Source organism: Heterodontus francisci, chromosome 1 (genome assembly GCF_036365525.1).
Source record: "Heterodontus francisci isolate sHetFra1 chromosome 1, sHetFra1.hap1, whole genome shotgun sequence".
In the NCBI taxonomy this organism is placed as follows: Eukaryota; Metazoa; Chordata; class Chondrichthyes; order Heterodontiformes; family Heterodontidae; genus Heterodontus; species Heterodontus francisci.
This window is the reverse complement of record NC_090371.1, coordinates 51,423,240-51,446,652: the sequence shown is the minus strand read 5'-3', so window position 1 is coordinate 51,446,652 and position 23,413 is coordinate 51,423,240. Positions and strand designations below refer to the sequence as shown.

Genomic DNA, 23,413 nt, shown 5'->3' with positions numbered 1-23,413 from the left:
ACTAGGAGTTGGCCGCTTGGCTCCTCAAGCACACTCCGCCATTCAATAAGATCATGGCTGATCTGACCGTAACCTCGACTCGACATTCCTGCCTAACCCGAAAATTTTTCACCCCTTTGCTTATCAAGAATCTATCAACCGACACCTTAAAAATATTTAAAGACTCTGCTTCCACTGCCTTTTGAGGAATAGAGTTCCAAAGACTCACGAGCCTGAGAGAAATAATTTCTCCTCATCTCTGTCTTAAATGGGTGATCCCTTATTTTTAAATAGTGAACCCTAGTTCTAGATTCTTCAAGGGGAAACATCCTTTCCACATCCACCTTGTCAAGACTCCTCAGATCTTATATGTTTCAATCAAGTCACCTCTTACTCTTGTAAACACCAGCGGATACAAACCTAGCTTGTCCAAACTTTCCTCTTAAGACAAACCGCCCATTCGAGAAATTAGTCTAGTAAACCTTCTCTGAATTGTTTCCAATGCATTTACATCCTTCCTTTAATAAGACGACCAATATTGTGCATAGTACTCCAGATATGGTCTCACCAACACTGTGCATAACCTCCCTACTTTTGTATTCAATTCCCCTCGCAATAAATGACAACATTCTTTGAGCTTTCCTAATTACTTGCTGTACCTGCATACTAACCTTTTGCAATTCATGCACTAGGACACCCAGATCCCTCTGCATCTCAGAGCTCTGCAATCTCTCACCGTTCAGATAATATGTTTTTACATTCTTCCTGCCAAAATGGACAATTTCACATTTTCCCATATTATACTCCATTTGCCAGATCTTTGCCCACTCACTTACCTATCGGTTCCTTTGTAGCCTCATGTCCTCTTCACAACTTAATTTCCTACCTATCTTTGTGTCATCAGCAAATTTAGCAACCATATCCTTCATCCAAGTCATTTATATAAATTGTAAAAAGTTGAGGCCCTAGCACTGTTCCCTGTGGATCACCACTCGTTACATCTTGCTAACCAGAAAATGGTCCATTTATGCCTACTATTCCCTGTTAGCCAATCTTCTATCCAAGCCAATATGTTAGCCCCTACACCATGAGTTTTTATTTTCCGCAATAACCTTTGATGTGTCACCTTATCAAATGCCTTCTGGAAATCTAAGTACATCATATCCATCGGTTCCCCTTTATCCACAGCACGTCACTTCTTCAAAGAACTCAACAATTAATTGGTTAAACATGATTTCCCTTTCATAAAACCATACTGACTCTGTCCGATTACCTTGAACCTTTCTAAGTGCCCTGCGTCTTTAACAATAGCCGACATTTTCTCGAAGTGATGTTAAGATAACTGGCCTGTAGTTTCCTGCTTTCTGTCTCCCTCCCTTTTTGAATAAAGGAGTTACATTTGTTAATTTCCAATCTAATGGAACCTTCCCTGAATCTAGGGAAAATTGAAACCAGCGCACCAACCATCTCACTAGCTGCTTCTTCCAGGACCCTAGGATGAAGTCCATCAGGACCCGGGGACTTGTCAGCCCGCAGTTCCAACAATTTGCTCAGTACCACTTCCCTGGCGATTGTAATTTTCTTGAGTTCCTCTCCCTTCCATTTCCAAATTTACAGCTATTTCTGGGATGTTACTTGCATTCTCTGTAGTGAAGACCAATGCAAAATACCTGTTCATTTCATCTGTCATCTCCTTATTTTCCCTCAGTAATTCCCCAGACTCACTTTCTATAGGACCAACGCTCACTTTAACTCTTTTCTTTTTTAAGTATCTATAGAAACTCTTAATATGTTTTTATATTTCGAGCTAGCTTTCTCTTGTACTCTAAATTTCCCCTCATCAATCTTAGTCATTCTTTGCAGTTCTCTGTATTCTGTCCCATCATCTGACCTGCCACCCAACTTTGCGCAATTATATGCTTTTCTTTTTAAGTTTGATACTACCTTTAATTTTTTTTGTTAACCACTGATAGTGGATCCTCCCCTTGGATTTTTTCTTTCTCGCTGGAATGTATCTACTGTGTATTCTGAAAAATCCCCTTAAATGTCTGCCACTGAATCTCTATTTGTCTATCCCTTAACCAATTTGCCAGTTCACTTTAGCTAGCTCTGCTTTCATGCCCTCCTAATTGCCCTTATTTAAGTTTAAAATACTAGTCTTGGACCCATTCTTCTCTCCCTCAAACTGAATGAAAACTTCAATCACATTATGATCGCAGCTACCTAGGGCACCTTCACTGAGGTTATCAATTAATCCTATCACGTTGCACAATACCAGGTCGAGTACAGCCTGCTCTCTAATTGGCTCCAGAACATGCTGTTCTAAGAGACTACCCCGAAAGCATTCTATCAACTCCTCATCTAGGCTACCTTTGCTCATCTGATTTTTGCAGTCTATATTGTGTAGTCTGCCTTTGACATCTCGTAAACTAAAAACACCCTATTTACATAATACAGTTCCAGAATTGTCTCATTTTGATAATTATTAAAAGAAAGTTTTCTTCTACCTACGTACAATCCTGGATCCAAACTATTCTAAGTACGAAAGTGTACCTACTAAACTTGTTCACTTAATTTTTACAATATAAGTAGATCCCTTCCCCTGCACTCCCCCCCCCCCACCCCCTCCCTCTACCCCTCCCCCTTGCATCCCCTCCTCCCACCGGCACCATCCTACACCTGTGTAGGGGCCCCAACAACCCCACTGCCTTGTGGGCGTCTCGGGAGAGACCAAGGCTAAGGGAGTAAACCCTAACAGAAAATCCGGAGCGGAACCCCGTAGGCGGTCATGTGTCACCTTTGGCATGTTTCCGGCAGTTCCTGCAGCCATACTGGTGCCAAACGTCGTGTCCTGCACTCCTTTGGACCCCACCAGAAAGGCCGAGAGGGGGGTTTTGACGACTGGGCAACTCTCAACCTCCATAAATTTGCCCAGGCATGCGCCATGGAGAGGTCACTCCAAAATCACTGACCACCTCCAGGCGCGTATCCATTGTCTCTCGAGATAAGGAGGCCCAAAAGAAAGAATATGTAGATTAAAACCCCCCACGATTATTGCCATACATTTCTTCCAAGCTCCCATTATTTCTTACTTTATATTCTGTCCTGCTGTGTGGTTACTGTTAGGGAACCTGTACACCACTCCCACCAGTGATGTCTTGCCTTTATCATTTCTTATCTCTACCCAAATCGCTTCTACATCTTGGTTTCCTGCACTTAGGTCATCCCTCACTATTGTGTCAATAGCAGCATTAATTAACAGAGCCACCCCTCCACCTTTTCCAAGCTTCCTGTCCTTCCTAAATGTCATGTCCACTTCAATATTCAGGTCCCCAATCTCTGTCATCCTAAAGCCATGGCTCTGTAATGGCCATCATTTCTATCTGCACGTTCATCTGTTTTGTTTCAAATGCTAAGTGCATTCAGATATACAGCATTTAGTTTTGTCCTTTTATTACTTTTGTAGCATCTAGCCTTGACTACTGATTTACTCCTAGATTTGTATTCTCTATCCTTTCCTGTCACAGTCTATTTATCATTTCCCATATTAACACCTTTCTCTCTTGTCTTGTCTCTGCTCTTTGATTTCCCACATCTTCCCAAATTTGATCCCTTGCTCCCACCATTTAGTTTCAAACCCTCTCTACTTCCCTAGTTATGCGGCTCGCTAGAACACCAGCCCAAGCACAGTTCAGTGCTGGCAGACCTTAAATACATCATCAAAATCAGTGCTATTCACTTTACACATTGAACATGAGATTACTTGCCCATACCTTCCAACATTTGGGCCAATCTGGGGCAAAATAATTGCTCCACCACACCCCCACCTTGCTCTGCTGCATGGGTCTGATACCATAGAATACACCTATCAATGTCAGGCATGTGGAAACACAACACAAACAAAGGAAATGCGCCCTTCAACATAATTGTGTGCCATTTAAATCTTTGTAATGCTGCATTAGAGCAACACTGGACGCCAGGTAATAAAAGGCCCACCCTCCTTACTAAATAATGTCACAGCCTATGCAATTGCTGACAGAATAGTGAATTCAAAGGCTGAAGACAAAAACTTCCATTTTTCAACAGGTAAGGTACCTGTATCGACACACTGCAGCAGGCGTCCAATGTCCAACTCCTAAATCTGGTGGGACACAAATCGGTGGAAGTTGAGGAGTCTGCCTCCCATATTTAAATAGTCCTAAGGCCAGAAAATTCACTAGGCTCAGGGATGTTCATATGCATACAAGCAGATAGGTGCTGCTAGATCTAGTTAAATTCAAAGCAGAAGCAACACTGCTCCAGTGTGCCCTTGCACATTTCCGAGTAGTTTTGGTGCAAATTGCATTGGAAGTTTGAAATTCCTAGGTTCCTGCTCCACTGCCGGAAGAGTGACAACAGGGCCACCGTCATAAAGTAATCAATTTCTCTAGGATTGATTATGTTTCAGTCTTTATATTTTTGACTTTTTTTTTTAAATTGGCCCACCACGTAACCCATTCTCACTCCAAGTTTCCACTGGTCCCAAAGAAAAGGTGTTGGTGAGAATTTCTATGGCGACGTAGGTGTGCCTCTAAAGATGGCTGTAGACATTACAGTGGACTGCCTACCCACAATATGAAGTTAGAATGATGCATTACTGATGAACTTTCAGTCAGAGAAGCACGACTTAGCAAAGCCTTCCCTTCTAATTTTTTGAAAAGATCTGAAAATGATATATATATATGGTTTCTGAAAACATCAGATATTGATTTTTTAAAACTTAAAGGACTTACTTCATGAAAACGCAAAGCAGCACTATTGGGATCCATATTCATATCTATAATGCGTTCCAGTTTCTGACTAAAATCATTGACCTGAAACATTACTGTTTCTCTCTCCACAGATGTTGCCTGATTTCCAACATCTACAGTATTTTTTCTTTGTATCCTCTGCAGTTACTGATCTCACTCATGCCACTGCATGAAGCTGCTCAGCAGAGATCATGCGTTTCCTCACTGAAGAGTCATAGAGGGAGACACCCTGAGGCAACCTCAACTGACCCATCTTGAAGCTCTAAAGTAGCACTGGCAAAGACCTACAACGAATTCCTTGTCTATTTTGTCAACTCAAGATGCCACCTGGTAACCCCAGCAAAGGGAGAAGCAAAGATAACATGTCAGGTCAGTGACCTTTCATCAGAACTGCAACGTTAACTTTGCTTTTCTCTCCACAGATGCTGCCAGACCTGCTCAGTATTTTCCATCACTTTTTGTTTTTATTTCTACTGTTCTTCCTGTGGGTCAAAATCCTGGAACCCCTTTCTGAATAGCACTGTTGGTATACCTACACTCCAAGGACTGTAGCGGTTCAAGGAAGCTCACCACCACCTTCTCAAGGGCAATTAATGCTGGCCTAGCCAATGACGCCCGCATCCCCAGTCTGTTCCACTAGTTAAGTTGATTGTTCAACCATTACACAGACTTTGAGAACTCTATCTTAACATTACTTTGCCTTGCTATCTCTCTCCCAGCTTCATAAACCTGATTCAAATATATCTCTTTCATCATGCTTTTTATTCTCTGCAACTAAATTCCTGATTTCCCAACTGGTAGTCACTTCATTCCTCTGTAAAGTGCTTCAAGATATTTGTTTGTATGTGGGCGTTGTGGGGGAGGGGGGAGGGGGTAGGGGAGAATAATTCTTTAATGAGCTCTCCTTGGTTAAGAGGATCAACTGAGGTTATCCCAACAGCTTCCAGGGATGCATGATGTACATTCTGATTTTTCACTTGAAATTTCCACAGGTACACAAAACACACTTCACAATGAAAGCTCAATTCAACGTATATGAATTATTTAACTGAATAAATTTATCACATTTTAAATTTATACACATTAACACCAAATACAGCACATTATTAGAAAGAATGTGTCACTAAGACATCTTTTTAAAACTCTCACACTTGCAAAATAAACCCAGCAGTACACGATAAAGACTCCAATATTCTGTACACAAACATGTCATTACTCTCTAGTCAAAACAGATTTACATTGAACATCCGACAATCTAAACTCTACAAGAACTCATGCAATCAAAAAGAAAGAAAAACGTCACCAAATCCTAGAGGAAGCAGCAAATTCTATTAATAACCAACACAGCCATATTAACCAATAAGCAAATTGGTAATGAGCTTCTTACCTGAACTTTGCAGTGTCAATCCTGACAGATCTGCGTTTAAAAAAGTCAAATATTAGCATGTGTTTTAGTTTATTCAAATATTGCAATACCTAACTTTTGAAGTTTTAGTGCCTCAGCAATTACATTTTTCCAGGGACAAGTAAAACCAAACCAAAAATAAACCAAACTTTATTCAATTCTACAACAATGTTTGAAACCAATAATGCACTGAAATGCACTCACCCCTTAAGGTCCATGGCAAACTGCAGAGACAGGTACCCAGGATGAAGTCAAGATCAGTGATACCATAACAAACAGCGCACAATTAGAGTCATAAGAGTCATAGAGTTATACAGCACAGAAACAGGCCCTTTGGCCCATCGTGTCTGTGCCGGCCATCAAGCACCTAACTATTCTAATCCCATTTTCCAGCACTTGGCCCATAGCCTTGTATGCTATGGCGTTTCAAGTGCTCATCTAAATACTTCTTAAATGTTGTGAGGGTTCCTGCCTCTACCACCTCTTCAGGCAGTGCGTTCCAGATTCCAACCACCCTCTGGGTGAAATTTTTTTCCCCTCAAATCCACTCTAAATCTCCTGCACCTTACCTTAAATCTATGCCCCCTAGTTATTGACCCCTCCTCTAAGGAAAACAGTTTCTTCCTATCTAACCTATCAATGCCCCTCATAATTTTGTGTACCTCAACCATATCACCCCTCAGTCTTCTCTGCTCTAGGAAAACAACCCTAGCCTTTTCAGTCTCTCTTCATAGCTGAAATGCTCCAGCCCAGGCAACATCCTAGTGAATCTCCATTGCACCCTCTCCAGTGCAATCACATCCTTCCTATAGGGTGGTGCCCAGAACTGTACACAGTACTCCAGCTGTGGCCTAACTAGCATTACTTAATTGTGCTTTGGCTCATCAGGTTATGATAGATCTATTCACCTACAACTTAATTACCCTACAATCCAGATTTCAATACTGAACATGAATACAATTAACATTTTGCTACTGTCTACTTAGAGATCTGAAAACATTATAATGCTGTTAATATATCTCTGCTGCCACTTGAAGGTACGAAGCTACAAACTACAATTACTGTGGTCATTATTCTGTGCCGACCATCAACCACCCATTTATACTAATCCTGCATTAATCCCGTTTTCCCTACCACATCCCCACCATTCTCCTACTACCTACCTACACTAGGGGCAATTTATAATGCCCAATTTACCTATCAACCTGCAAGTCTTTGGCTGTGGGAGGAAACCAGAGCACCCAGCGAAAACCTACGCGGTCACAGGGAGAACTTGCAAACTCCGCACAGGCAGTACCCAGAATCGAACCCTGGTCGCTGGAGCTGTGAGGCTGCGGTACTAACCACTGCGCCACTGTGGAAATTGATGGGATTGAAGGCCGATAAATCCCCAGGGCCTGATGGTATGCATCCCAGAGTACTTAAGGAAGTGGCCCTAGAAATAGTGGATGCGTTGATGGCCATCTTCCAAGATTCTATAGACTCTGGAACAGTTCCTACAGATTGGAGGGTAGCTAATGTAACCTCACTATTTAAAAAGGTAGGTAGAGAGAAAGCAGGGAATTATAGACCAGTCAACCTGACGTCAGTAGTGGGGAAAATTCTAGAATCCATTATCAAAGATTGTATAGCAGAGCACTTGGAGAACAGTGGCAGAATCGGGTAGAGTCAGCATGGATTTACGAAAGGGAAATCATGCTTGACAAATCTACTAGAATTCTTCGAGGATGTAACTAGTAGAGTTGATGAGGGAGAGCCAGTGGATGTGGTTTATTTGGACTTTCAGAAGGTTTTCGACAAAGTCCCACTTAAGAGATTAACGTGTAAAATTAAAGCGCATGGGATTGGGGGCAGTGTATCGCGATGGATAGAAAATTGGTTGGCAGACAGGAAACAAAGAGTAGGAATAAATGGGTCTTTTTCAGTGACTAGTGGGGTACCGCAGGGATCGGTGCTAGGACCCCAGCTATTCACAATATATATTAAAGATTTGGATGAGGGAACTAAATGTGATATCTCCAAATTTGCTGATGACACAAAACTGGGTGGGAGGGCGAGTTGTGAGGAGGATGCAGAGGGGCTTCAGGGTGATTTAGACAAGTTGAGTGAGTGGTCGAACGCATGGCAGATGCAGTATAATGTAGATAAATGTGAGGTTATTCACTTTGGTAGCAAAAACAGGAGGGCAGATTATTAGCTGAACGGCTATAAACTGAGAGAGGAATATGCAACGAGACCTGGGCGTTCTCGTACACCAGTCACTGAAGGTAAGCATGCAGGTCCAACAGGCGGTAAAAAAGGCAAATGGTATGTTGGCCTTCATAGCGAGAGGATTGGAGTATAGGAGCAGGGATGTCTTGCTGCAATTACACAGGGCCTTGATGAGGCCACACCTGGAATATTGTGTGCAGTTGTGGTCTCCTTATCTGAGGAAGGATGTTCTTGCTATAGAGGGAGTGCAGCGAAGGTTTACCAGACTGATTCCTGGAATGGCGGGACTGACGTATGAGGAGAGATTGAGTCGGTTAGGATTATATTCGCTGGAGCTTAGAAGAGTGAGGGGGGGATCTCATAGAAACCTATAAAATTCTAACAGGACTTGACAGGGTAGATAAAGGAAGGATGTTCCCGATGGTGGGGGTGTCCAGAACCAGGGGTCATAGTCTAAGGATACGGGGTAAACCTTTCAGGACTGAGATGAGGAGAAATTTCTTCACCCAGAGTGTGGTGAGCCTGTGGAATTCGCTACCACAGAAAGCAGTTGAGGCCAAAACATTGTATGTTTTCAAGGGGTTAGATATAGCTCTTGGGTCTAAAGGGATCAAAGGGTATGGGGCGAAAGCAGGAAAAGGTTACTGAGTTGGATGATCAGCCATGATCGTAATGAATGGTGGAACAGGCTTGAAGGGCCGAATGGCCTACTCCTGCTCCTATTTTCTATGTTTCTATATAACACCAACAAATCCTATTGTGAACTGTTAAAAAGATTCATATACTGTACAATGTCTCACAAAATGTTATACTTGCACATAAACAAATTAAATAAGCAACACAAGGGAGTCAAGAGTTAAAGGGGGGTAGGCAGGAAAGTGGAGTTGAGGCCACAATAGATCAGCCATGATCTTATTAACGGCGGAACACTTTCGAAGGGTCAAATGGCCGACTCCTGCTCCTATTTCTTATGTTATTATAAGTGTTACATACAAGTTACTTCAATGCTTGCAATAAATTAATATACTTTCATTAAGCAAAATCAATCCTTACAGGTTTTGCTTGTAATTTTGCTGCTGTCTTTAGTAGTCTTTTTAATAATTTCATCACATGGAATTAAGCTGCCTGCAGCATTACTGTTATTTTTCAGCCAAAACATCAGCTAAGAGATTACTGCCTTCAAATGCTATTTTTTTTTTTAAAACATGCCTATCGTGGCGTAATCAGGGCCAATCTTTTCCCCTTTTCTTAGCAGCTTATTTTGGCAAGCAGTGGATGATGCAATGGTGATGCACAATGTATCAAAGATATTATAAATATTAGATTTATTTAACAATTAGTAAAATACACAGCATGAATATAAACAGAATCAATAAGTTATTTCCAGTTATAGTCTCACTCAGGTGCTCCGACTGCAATCAAAAGCCTTCAGCTTTTGGCAATGAACTTTGAAGTGATATTTTTCTTGAGAAAAAAAAAGCTCCCGTCTTCTAGTTGCTACATACGTTTAAGAACAATTTGGTAACTAGAAAAGTCTACCCATGCCTTCCAACAGAGAAGTGTCTTTTTCTTTCATGGCACCATTTTACAACAAAAATCATTTTCAGCAATAAGCAGTCTGTGCCCTCATGCTACAAATGTCTAGTATTTGACCTGTATCGCATAACGGTCAGTAACTCAACCCCAAACTCTACATTAAATTAGTACCAACAAATCCTGAAAAAAATCCAAAACATGACACTGCAGCTGCAAACTTAATTTCAAACTGGAGTGGAACATTGCTGAATTTAATTCAGGTTATCCTGCCAAGTTTCACTTAATAAATGCCAATTCTACACAACCAAAATTGCAGACAGCATTCCTTTCGTCCTCCTTCAACTGTGATCCTTCTCACCGGTAACTTCTAATCGCCCCCATCTTTCTATCAACCTTTTTGATAGTTCTAGTTGCCCCTTTGAACATTTGTCTCATTTATCTTATCCGTTATGGACAGACTTAGTGAGTGGGCAAGAATGTGGCATATGGAATATAATGTGAAAAAATGTGAGGTTATCCACTTTGGTAGGAGGAATAGATGTGCAGAGTATTTCTTAAATGGTATGAGATTAGAAAGTTTAGATGTACAAAGGGACCTGATATCCTTGTCAATAAGTCACTGAAAGCTAACATGCAGGTGCAGCAAGCATTTAAGGCGGCTAATGGTGTGAGCGGATTTGAGTACAGGAGTAGTGAAGTCTTGCTTCAATTGTATAGAACCTTTGTTAGACCGCACTTGGAGTATGGTGTGCAATTTTGGTCCCCTTACCTTAAGGAGGATATTATTGCCATAAAGGGAGTGTAATGAAGGTTCACCAGACTTGTTCCCAGGGTGGCAGGACAGTCCTATGAAGAGAGATTGGGGAAACTGGGCCTGTATTCTCTAGAGTTTTGAAGAATGAGAGGTGATCTCATTGAAACCTACAAAATACTTAAAGGGATAGACAGGGTAGATGCAGCTAAGATGTTTCCCCTGGTTGGGGAGTCGAGAACCAGAGGACACAATTTCAAAATAAGGGGAAAGCCACTTAGGACAGAGATGAGGAGTGATTTCTTTACTCAGAGGGTTGTGAATTTTTGGAATTCTCTACCCCAGAGGGCCGTGGAAGCTCATTGAGTATGTTTAAAGCAGAGATTGATAGATTTCTAAATACCAATGACATAAGGGGATACGAGGATAGTGTGGGAAAAAGGCATTGAAGTGGATGATCAACCATGATCATATTGAATGGCGGGGCAGGCTCAATGGGCTGAATGGTCTACTCCTGCTCCTGTGTTCCTTTTCTTCAAATATGCCACCCTCTACATAACACTCCTCGACCACATATTCTCAGTGTTGAAATTAAGGCTCAATGCTGTGTCCTACTCTAATTTCTATTCCAGAGCTTCAAAATTGTGAAACTCCTTACCTCATTTTTTTCCTTCCTCCACTACAGTCTGCAAAGTTTTAAAACCCAAGACTGTCATTACCTAACTATTCTTCAATTCACCTTATCTTCTCTATTTTGTTCAAGGTTGGCAGTGTCCTGCACTATGAGACTCAGGTCTTCACCAAGGCTTCTCAACAGTAAAAATAAATCATTGTGCCACTGGAGTTAAGTGACCATAAATGAGAAATTAGTACCAATCACATGAAATATCACCTAAAAGGTACTGTTATCACAAAAGGACAGAACAGTTAAAATAAAAGAACCCTTACCAATGCCAGGTGAAACCACACGCTCATAGTGATAAGGATTCACGCAGACGCTGTCGCATTTCAGGTCAAATGCATACTGACAATATTTTACATGTTTGAGTTCATTTTTGTGAAGGTCAGGCCATCTCCAGAGCCTAGCGTAAATGACATGTGGAAAACCTTTACGTCCAGCGACCTGGGGAAGAATTTTTTTTTTTAGAAAGGACATCATAAAATGCACAACTTTTTACAAAATCTGCATGAATATAAACTCAAGTTTCATTTAAAAAAGTGACAAAGCTGTCATTACAGAAAAGAACACCAAAAATAAAGCAGAGAAATAAATCAATTGCTGAAGAAAAAAATTACAGGACTTGACACCAAGGCTCGATTGTCTCCTGCTTTAATATATTCTTTCCCAGGATCGACAATTCTTGATTCGCCTTCAGAAATACACTGAAAAGGTAATCAGCAGAACAAACAGCAATCTGAAAGTATACTTAAAACAGCAAGATATTGTTCCAATATTATATAACGTAAAAAGTCATGAAGGCAAGAGAATTCTTAAGGATGTAAATGGGTCCAAGACTTAGGATAAGCATAAAGCAGTTAATGCACCTGTTACTTTCACTAAGGAAGAGACAGGTAACATATTCAGTATAAGCAAAAATAAAACAAGCAGGATTTTTCTTCAATATCTGCAGGATATAGGCTACTGACAAGGCCACCTTTCTACCGATTCAGATTTGTCCCCAGAGACTGTAATTTTTTTTTTTACAACTGGGGTGTGGCTTGCTAGTCCACTTCAGAAAGGATGAAATATTAAGTACATAGTGAGAGACTGGAATCACAAAGGCCAAATATGATGGAGGTGGCAGTTTTTTTTCTTGCTGATGCATATAAATGGATCAGTTGGGTCTTAACAACAATCCATCAGTTTTTGTGCGTGTATTTTTCTGTGGCAATTCACGGATTTATTTAAGTTAATTTCACAAATCTACATGGTGGGATTTGAATACATCATTTCTGAGTCACTCAAATCAAGTAGGAATAATAATTTCCACAATGAGGTGGCCTGGGCTAAAAGGGATCAAAGTTTTTTTAAAATCCTATTCATCCCAAGGTACTAAGAAAGCCACAGGAGAAAGTTTTTTTTATTCTTTCATGGGATGTGGGCATCGCTAGCAGGGTCAGTATTTGTTGCCCATCCATAATTGCCCTTGACAACCGAGTGACTCGCGAGGCCATTTCAGAGGGCAGTTAAGAGTCAACCACATTGCTGTTGGTCCGGAGCCAGACCAGGTAACGACAGCAGATTTCCTTCCCGAAAGGGCCAGATAGGTTTTTTTTTTAAAACGACAATTAATGATAGGTCCATTACTGAGACTAGCTTTCAACTGCAGATTTTTATTATTATTTGAATTTTAAATTCCACCAGCTGCCTTGGTGGGATTTGAACCCATAACCCCAGGGCATCAGCCTGGTCTCTGGATTACCAGTCCAGTGACATCACCACTACACCACAACCTCCCAGAGAGGTACTGATGTTTATCGAGATTAGTTATCAAAAAGATGAGACAGACAGACAAATTAGGCTTGCATCAGCGCTATATAAAATAAAAGAATAGGACTTGACGACTACTTCAATAGCTACTTAATAAACAGGAGCCAAACATTTCTTCATAAGAAGATGGTACCTGAACAATTTGCATGACTCTTTTTTGAGGAAGTGGCATCACAAGTGGACTGTAGAAAGCCTTATGAACTGGTATACCTGAACATCTAATAAAAACTTAGCAAAATTCTGTAAGCTATTAAAGCCTAAATAGCTGATAAGTCACATTAAAATTTGAGAATGAGTAAAAAACTGAGCTAGATAAAATATGTAAGCAGGTAGACAAATGATGGATAAAATTCAATACTGATTATGTATAAAGCATTGCACAGGATGAAAAAAATGGAACACTTCAGGTGATTTTGCGAGCACTCTAAGGATATCAGTAGACTAAATACTTATCATGTCCAATTACTGCAAAGTACTCTACATGTATTCACTACACCGTTAAAGAATGTTCTGCTAAAACTATACAGTGCTCTGATCAGACTGTATCTTAAGTCACAAGAATTTAAGCTCTGGACGTGGTGCAAAGAGGAGCTCTGAGGTTGAACCCTAGTTTCAAGGGAGTTAGGAGAAAAGATAGGAGAAATTTTAAATTTCTAAATTTGTAGATGATACAGAACTTGGAAATGAAGTGAACTGAGAGAAGCATAGTGACAAACTTCAGGAGGACATACACAAGCCAGTGGAATGGTCAGATGATTTCAAGCAAAGATGTGGAAAATGATTCATTTTGGCAGGAAGAATGAGGAGAGGGAATATAAAGTAAAGGGTACGAGTCTAAAGGGAGTTCAGGAGCAGAAAGACCTGGGGGCATATGTGCACAAATCATTGAAGATGGCAGGGCAGATTGAAAAAGTGGTTGAAAAGGTACATGGGATTCTGGGCTTTACAAATAAGAGGCATTCAGCATAAAAACATGAAAGTTATGAAGCCTCCACTGTTTTCTGTGGAAGAGAATTCCACAGACCAACGATCCTCAGATAAAAAAATTTCTCCTCATCTCTGTCTTAAAAGGGAGACTTCATTCTTAAACTGTGTCCCCTAGTTCTCGTCTCCCCACAAGAGGAAACATCTTCCCAATGCCCACCCTATTAAGTCGCCTCAGGACCTTGTATGTTTCAACAAGATCACCTCTCATTCTTCTAAACTCCAATGGTTATAGGACCAACCTGTTCAACATTTCTTCATAAGATATGTTCTTCATCCCAGGAATGAGCCGCGTGAACTTTCTCTGAACTGCCTCTAAAGTAATTATATCCTTTTTCAAATAAAGAGGCCAAAACTGGACACAGTATTCCAGATCTGGTCTCACCAAGGCCCTGTACAGCTGCAGCAAAACTTCCCTACTTTAATATTCCACTCCCCTTGCAATAAACGGCAACATTCTATCTGCCTTCCTAATCAATTGCTGTACCTGCATACTAACCTTTTGTGATTCCTGCACCAGGGCACCCAGATCCCTCTGTACCATCGGGTTCTGCAATCTCTCTCCATTTAAATAGTATATTGCTTTTCTATTTTTCCTACCAGTGTACAAGTTCACATTTTCCCACATTATACCACGTCTACCAAATTTCTGCCCACTCACAACCTAACTATATCCCTTTGTAGACTCCTTTACTTCCTCTTGACATCTTACTTTCTTGGTGTCATCAGCAAATTTGATTACCATACATTCGGTCCCTTCATCCAAGTCATTTATATAGATTGTAAATAGTTGAGGCCCCAGCACTGATTCCTGTGGCACTTCAATAGTTACAGCTTGCCAACCTGAAAATGACCCATTTACTCCTACTCTCCGTTTCCTGTTAGCTATCTTTTAAGATCTGAGGATACAAGCTGGGGGGAATGGGGACTTGCGAAACTTTAAGTCTAATAGTTTTCCCAGTACTTTTGCCCTGGTGATTATTCAAAGCTCCCCACTCCCTTTCGCCTCTTGATTTTCAAGTATCTTTCGTAAGTTTCTTTTTTAAAGTCTTCGACAGCAAATGCAGACACAAAATACCTGTTCAACGCTGCCACCATTTCCTTGTTTTCCATTATTAATTCTCCAGTCTCACTCTTTAAAGGACCAACACTCGCTTTAGTCACTTGTTTCTAGAAACTTAGTTTTTTAAAAAATATTTCTAGCTAGCTTTCTCTCATACTCTACTTCCTCCCTTTTTTTTTTTAAAAAGGTCATCCTTTGCTGGTTCTTAAAATCTACCCAATCTTCTGACTTGCCACTACTCTTGGCAGAATTGTACAGCGTTTTTTAAAATACTTTTCAAGGGATGTGGGCGTCGCTGGCCAGGACAACATTTATTGCCCATCCCCAATTGACCTCGAGAAGGCTGTTGCCAGGGAGAGGGATTGAGTCAGTGGCTAGGGAACAGGTTTGGTGGCAGAGATCGAAGGTAATGGCTTAATTAGTTAGAAAAGATGACTTCTCATCCAGGACTACATGTCAGTTAAGCAGCAATTTTTTTTATTCTTTCACGGGATGTGGGCGTCACTGACTAAGCCAGCATTTATTGCCCACCCCTAATTGCCCTAGAGAGGGTGGTGGTGAGCCACTTTCTTAAACCGCTGCAGCACTGTGGGTGTACCTACACCACAGGGACTGTTAGGAAAAGAGTTCCAGGATTTTAACCCAGCGACTGTGAACAAACATGATATAGTTCTAAGTCAGGGTGATGTGCGGCTTGCAGGGGAACTTGCAGATGATGGTCTGCCCATGCATCTGCTGCTTTTGTCCTTAAAACATAGAAAATAGGAGGCCATTCGGCCCTTCAAGAAATATCATGGCTGATCGTCTAATTCAGTACCCTGTTCCCGCTTTCTCCCCATATCCCTTGATCCCTTTGGCATTAAGAAATATATCCATCTCCTTCTTGAATATATTTAATGACTTGGCCTCCACTACTTTCTGCGGTAGAGAATTCCACAGGTTCACCACCTTCTGAGTGAAGAAATTTCTCATCTCGGTTCTAAATGGCATACCCCCTATCCTGAGACAGTGACCCCTGATTCTGGACTCCCCAGCCATCGGGAACATCCTTCCTGCATCTAGCCTGTCTCGTCCTGCTAGAATTTTTTTAGGTTTCTATGAGATCCCCTCTCATTCTTCTAAACTCTACTGAATATAGGCCTAGTCGACCCAATCTCTGCTCATACGTCAATACTGCCATCCGAGGAATCAGCCTAGTAAATCTTCTTTGCACATCTCCATGGCAAGAACATCCTTCCTCAAATAAGGAGACCAAAACTGTACACAATACTCCAGATGCGGTCTCACCAAGACCCTGTATAACTGCAGTAAGACATCCTTGCTCCTGTACTCAAATCCTCTTGCAATGAAGGCCAACATACTATTCACCTTCCTAACTGTTTGCTGCACCTGAATGCTGGCTTTCAGTGACTGGTGTACAAGGACACAGGTCTTGTTGCACTCCCCCTTTCCCAATCTATCACCATTCAGATAATAATCTGCCTTTCTGTTTTTACAACCAAAGTGGATGACCTCACATTTATCCACGTTATACTGTATCTGCATTCCCCCCAGCTTTGGCTCATCTGCAAACTTGGAAATGTTACATTTAGTTCCCTCACCCAAGTCATTAATATATATCGTGAATAGCTGGGGCCCAAGCACTGATCCCTGCGGTACCCCACTAGTCACTGCCTGCCACCCGGAAAAAGACCCGTTTATTCCTACTCTCTGTTCCCTGTCTGTCAACCAATTCTCAATCCATGCCAGGATATTACCCCAATCCAATGTGCTTTAACTCTGCACACTAATCTCTTATGTGAGACCTTATCAAAAGCCTTCTGAAAATCCAAATACACCATATCCACTGGTTCTCCCTTATTTATTCTACTAGTTACATCCTCAAAAAACTCCAGTAGATTTGTTAAGCATGATTTCCCTTTCGTAAACCCATACTGACTTTGCCCAATCCCATTACTAACTAACACAACAGACTAGCATTTTCCCCACTACTGATGTAAAGCTAACTGGTCTGTAATTCCCTGTTTTTTCTCTCCCTCCTTTTTTAAATTTTCCAATTTGTAGGAACTGCTCCAGATTCTATAGAATTTTGGAAGATGACCACCAATGCATCTACTATTTCAAGGGCCACTTCTTTTAGTACTCTGGGATGTAGATTATCAGGCCCTGGGGATTTGTCAGCCTTTAACCCCATTAATTTCCCCACACTTTATTTTTTAAAACTAATACTGATTTCCTTCAGTTCCTCCCTCTCATTTGACCCTTGGTTCCCCAACATGTCTGGGAGGTTATTTGTGTCCTCCTTTGTGAAGACAGAACCAATGTATGTGTTTAATTGTTCTGCCATTTCTTTGTTCCCCATTATAATTTCCCCCGTTTCTGACTGTAAGGGACCTATTCCAAACACTACCCACTACAATCTAAAGTCCTTAATAAATTACACTAATTAAAAAAAACACTTTCGCAGTACTAACCTCATCACTTATAAGGTTTTTTTTTCAAAAAAAGAACTTTCCTTTTTTTTTAAAGCTATTTACAGGCACTAACAGCTGTTACTTACCCAATCAGCTTACAGATTTCCCGTGATGTCACCAAGTCTTTTTTTTCCCTCTTTTCAACCTCAGCGTGCGCCGAGAGAGAGAGAGAGAGAGAGAGAGAGAGAGAGAGAGAGAGAGAGAGAGAGAGAGAGAGAGAGAGAGAGAGAGAGAGAGAGAGAGAGACCACCACCGTTCCAGTCCTCAGATAAGTAAGGGCCTCGAGCCCCATACTCTCTTTTACAAGTGCCACTCCGGATCTGCCTCCTACCGCTCTGGCCCTCAGGCAAGTCCTTATAGTTGATAGAGGTCGTGGGTTTGGAAGGTGCTGTCAAAGGAGCCTTGGTGAGTTGCTGCAGTGCATCTTGTGCATGGAAGACACTTCGGCCACTGTGTGTCAGTGGTGGAGGAAGTGAATGTTGAAGGTGGTGAGTGGGATGCCAATCAAGCAGGCTGCTTTGTCCTGGATGGTGTCGAGCTCACGGAGTGTTGTTGGAGCTGCACCCATCCAGACAAGTGGAGAGTAGTCCATCACACTCCTGACTTGTGCCTTGTAGACGGTGCACAGGCTTTGGGGAAACAGGAGCTGAGTTACTCGGCGTAGAATACCCAGCCTCTGACCTACTCTTGTAACCACAGTACTTAAATGGCTGGTCTAGTTCAGTTTCTGGTCAATGTTAACCCCCAGTATGTAGATAGTGGGGGATTCAGCAATGGTAATGCCACTGAATGTTCAGGGGAGATGGTTGGATTCTCTCTTATTGGAGATGGTCAATGCCTGCCACTTGTGTGGCACAAATGTTACTTGCCACTGATCAGCCCAAGTCTGAATGTTGTCCAGGTCTTGCTGCATATGGATACGGGCTACTTCAGTATCTGAGTCGTCGCAAACGGCACTGACCATTGTGCAATCATCAGCAAATATCCCGACTTCCGACCTTATGATGGAGGAAGGTCTTTGATGAAGCAGCTGAAGATGGTTGGGTCTAGCACACTACCCTGAGGAACTCCTGCAGTGATGTCCTGGGAATGAGATGATTGATCTCCAACAACCACAACCATCTTCCTTTGTGCTAGGTATGACCCCAACCAGTGGAGAGTATTCCCCCGATTCCCACTGACTCCAGTTTTACTCTGGCTGCTTAACGTCACACTCGGTCAAATGCTGCGTTGATATCAAGGACAGTCACTCTCATCTCACCTCTGAAGTTCTGCTCTTTTGTCCATGTTTGGACCAAGGCTGTAATGAGGTCAGGGGAGCTGCGTGGCCTTGTCAGAAATCAAACTGAGGCCAGTGAGCAGGTTATTGGTGAGTAAGTGCCACTTGATGATACCTTTACTGATAATTGAGAGTAAACTGATGGGGCAGTAATTGGCTGGGTTGGATGTGTCCTGCTTTTTGTGTACAGGAACATACCTAGGCAATTTTCCACATTGCCGGGTAGATGCACATGCTGTAGCTGTACTGAAACAGCTTGGCTAGGAGTGCCACAAGTTCTGGAGCACAGGTCTTCACTACTATTGCTGGAATGGTGTCAGGGCCCATAACCATGGCACTATCCAGTGCCTTCAGCCATTTCTTGATATCACGTGGAGTGAATCGAATTGGCTGAAGACTGGTATCTGTGATGCTGAGGACTTTAGGAGGAGGCCAAGATGGATCATCCACTCGGCACTGCTGGTTGAAGATTGTTGCAAATGCTTCAGTCTTATCTTTTGCACTGATGTGCTGGGCTCCTCCATCATTGAGAATGGAGATATTTGTGGAGCCTCCTCCTCCTGTTAGTTGCTTAACTATCCACCACCATTCACGACTGGATGTGGCAGGACTGCAGAGCTTTGATCTGATCCATTGGTTGTGAGATCGCTTCGCTCTATCACATGCTGCTTAGGCTGTTCGGCACGCTAGTCCTGGGTTGTAGCTTCACCAGGTTGACATCTCATTTTTAGGTATGCCTGGTGCTGCTCCTGGCATGCCATCTTGCACTCTTCATTGAGCCAGGGTTGGTCCCCTGACTTGATGGTAATGGTAGAGTGGGGGATATGCCGGGCCATGAAATTACAGATTGTGGTTGAATACAATTCTGCTGCTGCTGATGGCCCACAGCACCTCATGGATGCCCAGTTTTGCATTGGCAGATCGGTTCAAAATCTAGCACAGTGGTAGTTGCACACATGGTGCAGGGTACCCTCAATGTGAAGACGGGACTATGTCTCCACAAGGTCTGTGCGGTAGTCACTCCTACCAATAATGTCATTGACAGATGGATCTGCAACAGGTAGATTGGCAAGGACGTGGTCAAGTATGTTTTTCCCTCTTGTTGGTTCCCTCACCACCTGCCACATACCCAGTCTAGTAGCTATGTCCTTTAGGACTCGGCCAACTCGGTCAGTAGTGGTGCTGTTGAACCATTCTTGGTGATGGACATTGAAGTCCCCCATCCAGAGTACATTCTGCACCCTTGCCACCCTCAATGCTTCCAAGTGTTCAACATGGAACAGTACTGATTCATCAGCTTGGGGAGTGGGGAGGGCGGTAGGTGGTAATCAGAAGACAGTTTCCTTGCCCATGTTTGACCTAATTCCATGAGACTTCATGGGGTCTGGAGTCAATGTTAAGGACTCACAAGGCAACTCCCTCCCAACTGTATACCACTGTGCCACCACCTCTGTTGGGTCTGTCCATGTCGGTGGCTGGAACATTGTCTGTAAGGTATGATTCCGTGAGTATGACTATGTCAGGCTGCTGCTTGACTAGTCTGTGGGACAGCTCTCCCAACTTTAGCACAAGCCCCCAGAAGTTCGTATGGAGGACTTTGCAGGGTCGACAGGGCTGGGTTTGCCGTTGTCGTTTCTGGTGCCTAGGTCAATGGCAGGTGGTCCATCCAGCTTCATTCCTTATTGACTTTTTAGCAGTTTTTAACACAACTGAGTGGCTTGCTGGGCCATTTCGGAGGGCATTTAAGAGTCAACTACCTTGCTGTGGGTCTGGTGTCACATGTAGGCCAGACCAGATAAGGACAGCAGATTACCTTCCCTAAATGACACTAGTGAACCAGATGTTTTTTTTATGACAATCAACAATGGTTTCATGGCCATCATTAGACGACCTTGTTTTAAATTCCAGAGTTATTAATTAAATTCAAATTTCACCTTCTGCCATGGTGGGATTCGAACCCATGTCCCCAGAGCACTTCCCTAGGTCTCTGGGTTACTAGTCCAGTGACAATACCACTACACCACTACCTCCCCTATACAGATACAGAGCCTTTAACTCTCATTTTACCATTTTGGCAATCTCTGGGCTTACCTGTTGGTGTCCTCCTAAATTTGTACGCTCTGTCCCTTCCTGTCACACTGATTATCATAACCCAATTCACTACTCTGCGCTCTTACCGTGTTGTTTGTTTAATTTACCACATCTTCTCTGACATGATCCCTTCCCCCCCACCACCAATTATTACTTTAAAGCACTCTCTACCACCCTAATTATACGACTCACCATAACACTGGTCCCAGCAGGGTTCAGGTGAAGGCCGTCCCAATGGTCCAATTCCAACTTTTCCTAGTACTGGTGCCAGTGTCCCACGAATCGAAATCCATTTCTCCCACACCAGTTCATGGACCCGACAACATGTGTCAGGTTCGGGTCAGGTCAGGCCCATCTTCAGGCCCTGGCTTTCGGGCTCGACTTGGGTCGAGCCAAGTCCAAGTCGAGTTGGGTTGGGTAGGACACGCAGGGTCAGTGCTGTGCCGGTAAGTATTAAAAATAAAAACTTACCTGAGCTGGGAGTCCGGGACAAAACTGAGTCTGCGCAGTGAGCGAGTGACATCACTATGATGTCATCACGCATGCACAGCAGCTTCATGGAGGTTCCGAGTCGGGAGGTAAGTAAACGGATGGTCGGGTCGGGTGGAGTCAGGCTTGGGGCAAAAGCGGAGGGGGTCGGGCTTGGGTCTACGGTGGTTCGGTCAGGTTCGTTATCCCGACCTAAAGTAGGCCTCTACATGGGACGCGGCATCACTGGCAAGGCTAGTATGTACTGCTTATCCTTAATTGCCCTCGAGGTGGTGATGGTGAGCCATCTTTTTGAACCAATAAGAATCCATATTGTATAGGTACACCCACAGTACTGTTAGGGAGGGAGTTCCAGAATCTTGACCAGCTATGAAGGAACTGCAATAAATTTCCAAGTCAGGATGGTGTGGGACTTGGAAGGGAACTTGCAGGGGATGGTGTTCCAATTAGCCTACAGCTCTTGTTCTTCCAGGTGGTAGAGGTAGTGATTTTGGAAGGTACTGTCAAAAGAGCCTTGGTGAGTTTATGTAGTGCATCTTTTAGATGATACACATTGCTGCCAGTGGTGAAGGAAGTGAATTTTAAGCTAGTGGATGGGATGCCAATCAGGGGGCTACTTTGTCCTGGATGGTGCAGAGCCGCTTCAGTGTTGTTGGAACTGCACTCATCCTGACAATTGGAAGTATTCCATTACACTCCTGACATGTACTTTGTAGACGGTAGACAGGCTTTGGGAAGTCTGGAGGTGAGTGTTTCCCCACAGAACTCCCAGCCTCTGACCTGCTATTGTAACCGCTGTATTAGTGTGTCTGCTGCAGTAAAATTTCTGGTCAATGGCAACACCAAGGATGTCAACGGTGGGGGATTTCAGCGATAGCAATACCATTGACTATCCAAAGGAGTTGGTTAGATTCACCCTATTGGAGATGGTCATTGCCTGGCACTTGTGTGACGCAAATATTCAACCAAAGCCTGAATGTTTGTTGAGGTCTTACTGCATGCATGGATGACTTAATTTTCTGAGATGTTACAAATTGGACAAAAAACTGCAATTATCAGAGACCATTCTCACTTCTGACCTTATGATGGAGGGAAGTCACTGATGAAGCAGCTGAAGATAATTGGGCCGAGGACATTACCCTGAGGAACTCCTGCAGGGATGTCCTGGGGCAGAGATGATTAGCCTCTAACAACCACAATCATCTTCCTTTATGCTAGGTATGACTCCATCCACTGGAGAGTTTTCTCTCCGATTCCCACTGCCTTCAATTTTACCAGGGGTCCTTGATGCCACAGTTGATCAAATGCTGCCTTGATGTTAACGGCAGTTACTCTCACCTCACGAGTTCAGCTCTTTTGTCAGTGTTTGGACCAAGGCCGTAATGAAGTTTGGAACAGAGTGGGAACAAAGTGCTGGAAATATTCAGCAGGTCTGGCATTTGTGCAGAGAGAAAGGTTCAGATCTGTGAACCTCATCAGAACTGACAAAAGTTAGAAATGTAACAGTCTGTGAGCAAGTGAAAGGGGGGAGGGGGTAAGAACAAGGAGGAGGAAAATCTGTGATAGGACGGAGGGGGAGGAGATTAAATGACAGATGTCATGGACCAGGATGCAAATGGAGTGCAAAACAGTTATAGTGCAAAACAAAGCACGAGTCCAGAGACAGTGCTAATGGCAGAATAATGATGAACAGCTCTGCACGAAAGCAAAAACATGAACAAGTTTAAGACTAGAACACGGTTAAAAAATATATATAAAATAAAAAATAATGGGGCTCATGAAATGAAATTGTTGAACTCAATATTGACTCCAGAAGGCTGCAGAGTGCCCAATCGGAAGATGAGGCGCAGTTCCTCGAGATTGCACTGAG

At 42.7% G+C, this 23,413-nt stretch overlaps 1 protein-coding gene across 1 annotated transcript in view; it reads right to left on the bottom strand.

Annotated features, from left to right (window-relative positions):
- Positions 1–23,413, bottom strand: part of smad4b (SMAD family member 4b) — a 125,491-nt gene that overhangs the window by 60,906 nt on the left and 41,172 nt on the right. The window contains exons 3-4 of the mRNA XM_068030595.1: positions 11,621–11,795; positions 6,157–6,186 (exon numbers count right to left, since the gene is read on the bottom strand). Coding sequence (XP_067886696.1) covers positions 6,157–6,186; positions 11,621–11,795 — 205 coding nt within the window. The remainder of the gene's footprint in view (positions 1–6,156; positions 6,187–11,620; positions 11,796–23,413) is intronic.